Genomic DNA, 4790 nt, shown 5'->3' on the forward strand with positions numbered 1-4790 from the left:
TCCTCACATGTAATAAAGCTGTCAAACAGTCGCAAATCATGCACACTGGGAGTGAAAGGGTTAACAGAGCATACTCGCTCATCACTAGAGCTGTGAACACAAAATATGTTTTTCTCATAATGTAATATTTTTTTAGGTGTTTTAGGTACTCTGAAGCTTAAAAACATAGATTGTGCGGGTGTACTTAAGCCTTACAGTATTTTCAAACTTTATACTTGACATGGTATTTTGCCATAGTTCATTATGTACTTTTAGAAGTGACGGTTATTTTTTCTTGTGAACCATTTTTCGTTTTGCAGCAGAGCAAATTTTGTAGGAACATCCGACACTTCGATGATCCATAGTAATAGATAAGTGGATCAAGACAGCAACTGATGCTGCTGAAAGAAGCACAAGTGACATAAGCGAAATACAAAATTCCACTGGTTCCCTTATAATAACCCAGGTAGTGAACTAAAAAGATAGTATTGCTTGGCCCAAAGCAGAGTACAAACACACACAGCACAATTACAGTCAGAACCACGGCTTGAGATCGATTGAATGTGCTGTCAATTACAGAAGAGCTTAACTTTCTGATGATAGAAGTGTAGCAGAAGGTCGTAATAATGAGAGGCAAGAAGAATAAGAGCGAGATATAAGTGGTAAAATAGTAAAGATAAAAACCCCGTAGAAGTTCCCATGACAGCACATCATAACAGGTTGTGATGTTCAGATTCTTAATAACAAAGGTTTGCTCAGTTATGAGAAGAGGCAAAGTGCTGGATATGGATAATATCCAAATGAATATACAGGCCACCCATGCCCGGGTTGTTGTCCGCCAGTAGAGGGATTGTATTGGATAGACCACGGCCAGGAACCTGTCCACGCTGATGCTGGTCATGATGAGGATGGAGCAGTACATGTTACAGTAAAATGATGCAGTGACAATTCGGCACATTGCTTCTCCAATGCACCAGTTGTTCCCAGTAAAACGATATATTATTTTGAAAGGAAGAAAAATAACAAAAAGCACATCAGTGACGGCCAGGTTCAACATGTACACCACCGCTGGCTTCCTGACTTTTATCTTGGAGAGTAATATGATGATTGCTATTACATTTAGAGGGAGTGCCACACAAAATACCAGTGTGAACACTGAGGGTACAAGTCTAGTCATCACTTGGCCAGTGAGATAGCTGTTTATTATGTAAGTCCTGTCTGCATCACTGGAATTTTCACCATGTGGACCTGAAGAGAAGAGAACAAAGAAATATTAATTCCTTAAAGGGAATCTGTCCATAGGATCAACCCTACTAAGGCGTCTACATGGTCATGCAGATCATAGGAAGTTGAGAAAATGATACCTTGATATCTGCGATCTGAGGTTTTATTCTATAGAAATCCACGTTTTTCTGTAAATGAGCTAAGATCTATGGGTCGGACACTAATCTGCATGAGAATGCAATCTCCTCCAGAACGTGTTTTAAATAAAAGGGGGCGTTACCAGAGTGAGACATGTAATGGCTGACAGCAATAATGATCCTGAGCGGAATTGATCTTTGTCTCATTAGAATCTACATCTGCAGCGGCAGTTGTCATCTCACTATGCTGTTAACTCTTCTGCACAGCTGTGCCTGACTACAACAAATTTTCAGCTTCCATATTAAAGGCAGTCAGAGTGTGTAAGAGGGTCAGTACACCAGAACTTTGTTTCATCAGAAACACCTAGTACTCATCTCATGGTGCTGTTAGCTCTGCTGTATTGTCTCAATCTGGTTTACCACCCGGGGCCCGGGTCTTCTGGGGCGGCCCATGTCCAGACTGCCCTCATTATAATGCTGATTGCAGCGCACATATCCCGGCAGGAAGCTTTCCTAGAGCTCTGCTGCCGGCAATACAGAATAGCAGCGAAACTCCAGGGAAACTCCCATCGACTCTGCTATGACGTGCTAGCATGTATGAGCCACAAGTACAAGTGGAGCCTTGGGGGCCGGAGCAGAGCATTGGGTGAACGGGAGCGAGGTGAGTATGTGGTGTTTTTTCTTATTAATATGTGTATGGGCTATGTGAGGGCTCGTACTGTATATAGATTGCTATGTGGCGGGGTTCATATTGTATATAGGGAGTTATGTGGGGGCTCATACTGTATATAGGGGCTATGTGAGGGCTCATGCTGTAAATAGGAGGCTATGTGGGGGCTCACACTGTATATAAAAGGCTATGTGGGGGCTCACACTGTATATAGGAGAATATGTGGGGGCTCACACTGTATATAGGAGAATATGTGGGGGCTCACACTGTATATAGACTATGTGAGGGCTCATACTGTATATAGGAGGCTATGTCAGGGCTCATACTGTATATAGGAGGCTATGTTGGGGCTTATGCTGTCTATATGAGGCTATATGAGGATTTATACTGTATGTAGGGGGCTGTGTGTGGGCTCATACTGTGTATAGGGGGGCTTTGTGGGGGTTCATATTGTATGTAGGAGCTATGTGAGGTATATTGCCTGGGCCTCTGAGCTGTTATCCTCATTGCAGTACGGCTTATTGTCTCCTTTTCTTGCCCTGATTGAAGGAATTCCCTGATGAACCCCGGAATTACCAAAAGACGGGTGAAACACATTGGAAGAAGATGCCATTAAGCTAAGTAATTATACAACTGTTCAGGCCATATAGGGCCTCTTCCAAGTTTTTTTATTTTCTGTTTTTCATTTTCTGAATGACAGCATTTACTCAACCATATAATGTACTGAAAAACAGTGAAGTGAAATGGTGAAACAAAACAATTCTTTTGCTTTGTTTTTAGAGTTCATTGTGCGGTAAAAAATGACCTTGCAGCATTATACAAGTATTAGATAAGTATGATTGCGGTGATTGCAAACATGCAAAGTTTATTACTTGAGGGTTTTTTTTTTTATTATTTTTCCAAAGCACATACATTTTTTACTTTTTATTAATGGACCTGTATGAGAGCTAGTTTTTTGCATGCCGAGGTGTAGTTTTTAATGGTACTATACATGTGACGCGCCCCTGGGCCTGTGTCGCGCTGCGTTGCGCACGCGGGAGCTTACCCGGAGCCGGATCTCTTGAGGGTTGTAGTCTCGTGGCGGTGACCCGGTCCGTGCCCAGGGAGTCAAACTGAGCGGCGACGTATCAGCGGTAGATGTTGTACGACTACGCCACCCGTTGAATGCAGCTATGGAGCTGCCGCTGCAGGACAGTCCGCTGAGGCCGGTGGATGGATGGTGCAGCGTAGATGGTATAACCCCCAACGGGAGGGGTATGGCCTCAGGGCAGCAGATGTGGATGATGGGGGTAGCAGGAACCACTCAGAGACGGTGCGGTGTAATTCAGGGTCTTTACTGGTAACAACGATAGACCCTCCCGGAGTACTTGCTAGTGAACGGGGCCTGGTCAGTCCTTGAGCAGATGGGATCTCCCCTGGCCAGGCGGAGTTGTAGGCCTCCCAAACTGACTGTACTCTTCTGGCTACCTTGCTAGAAGCGGATATAAGTAGCCCACGTCCCTGAGTGTACCGTGTGGTGCTCACCCGTATGGCCGGTGACTCGGGGCCTTCCAATGGCTTCCGCTCCACGATGGCGGCGCTGGTCCCACGCGTGTGACCGTGCCTTCGGGTTTCTGGGCCTGAGGACCTGAAATCCCCTGCCGGTCGGCTTCTGCTGCTGGGTAAGAGTTAGTCCCCACAGCCTCGGACGCCGGGTCCGGTAAGAAAGCTTCTCAGTCAGGGCGAGCTCTGCAGCTGCCAGCCCCTGACTTGTAGTAGTATTGCTCCCACTGAGCTTCTGCTGTTTCTTCCTGTGACTGTTTCTTGTCTCTACTCTCCTTGACTGACTAACCCTGCTTCAGCCCCGGGTTTATATAGGGGAAGGTCTTCCCCTCCCAAGACTGGGCAGGAGGTGTGGCATGCACAGGATCCCTGGCCAAGAGACCTCCCACCTGCTCTCAGACATAACATTGCTTGTTACTGTGGAAACCAGACCCCTGGGGTGCCACATTCCCCCCTAGTGAAATTTAGTACTCCGGGACTAAACATATTTTAGAAAAACATAACAAGATATAACAATAACAATACAATAAAGAAACACATAAAGGTGGTCACGGCATGTCCGTAACCGGGTGCAGTCTTTGAAGAAACAAAGGTGTCCATTTCACCAAAACAGGGAGACGTAACCAGGTAGGGGTCTGTCCTACCCCGAGTCCTTAACAGTCTCTAGTCCATCCTGGGTTACGCTCCAACTAATTGTACAAGGATTCCCGGTAGATCCACCAAGGATTCCTAAAAATAACTAGAAACACAAAATTATACACAAGCAACAATACACAGGTAAACATAAATAAAACAATTTATACACTTTAAATCCTCCAGCGTGCGGGTAACTGGCCTCTAGTGGCCCTAGTGGACCTACGGAGTTGACTGTCTAGCCCTGAACTACAGGGTGTAGGAGCTGTCAAGGGTAAACTGGGCAGCTGTCTACCGGCTCTTTGGCTCACTAGGGATATGGCAGGCTCACTGCAAGCAGAGGGTTGATCCTCCTGGTCTGCGGGTGTGGGGTCTTCTGCCTCCTGGACCGGCTGTTCTTCCAGCTCTACCTGTTGAGTGCAGAATTCTTGGAAGACCTCCGCTTCAAAGGCAGGTCCCTGGTCTGTCAACACTTGGTCCGGGTACCCGTGTGGACGGCAGAAATGCTGCTGGAAGGCTCTCGCTGCTGTTCGAGCTGTTAAGTCCTTGACGGGGACGACAACCAAGAACCGGGAGTAGTGATCCACGATGGTTAGTGCGTAGAC

At 46.3% G+C, this 4790-nt stretch overlaps 1 protein-coding gene across 1 annotated transcript; it reads right to left on the bottom strand.

Moving 5' to 3' along the window:
- Positions 1 to 241: 241 nt before the first annotated feature.
- On the bottom strand, positions 242 to 1156 carry LOC141269417 (proteinase-activated receptor 1-like). Its single transcript, XM_073680410.1, has one exon. The coding sequence runs from the start codon at positions 1154 to 1156 to the stop codon at positions 242 to 244; it is 915 nt and encodes a 304-aa protein (XP_073536511.1).
- Positions 1157 to 4790: the final 3634 nt, after the last annotated feature.

The sequence above is a fragment of the Phyllobates terribilis genome, unplaced genomic scaffold (assembly GCF_046119375.1).
Source record: "Phyllobates terribilis strain yellow unplaced genomic scaffold, ASM4611937v1 Scaffold_1__5_contigs__length_1240528914, whole genome shotgun sequence".
Lineage (NCBI taxonomy): Eukaryota > Metazoa > Chordata > Amphibia > Anura > Dendrobatidae > Phyllobates > Phyllobates terribilis.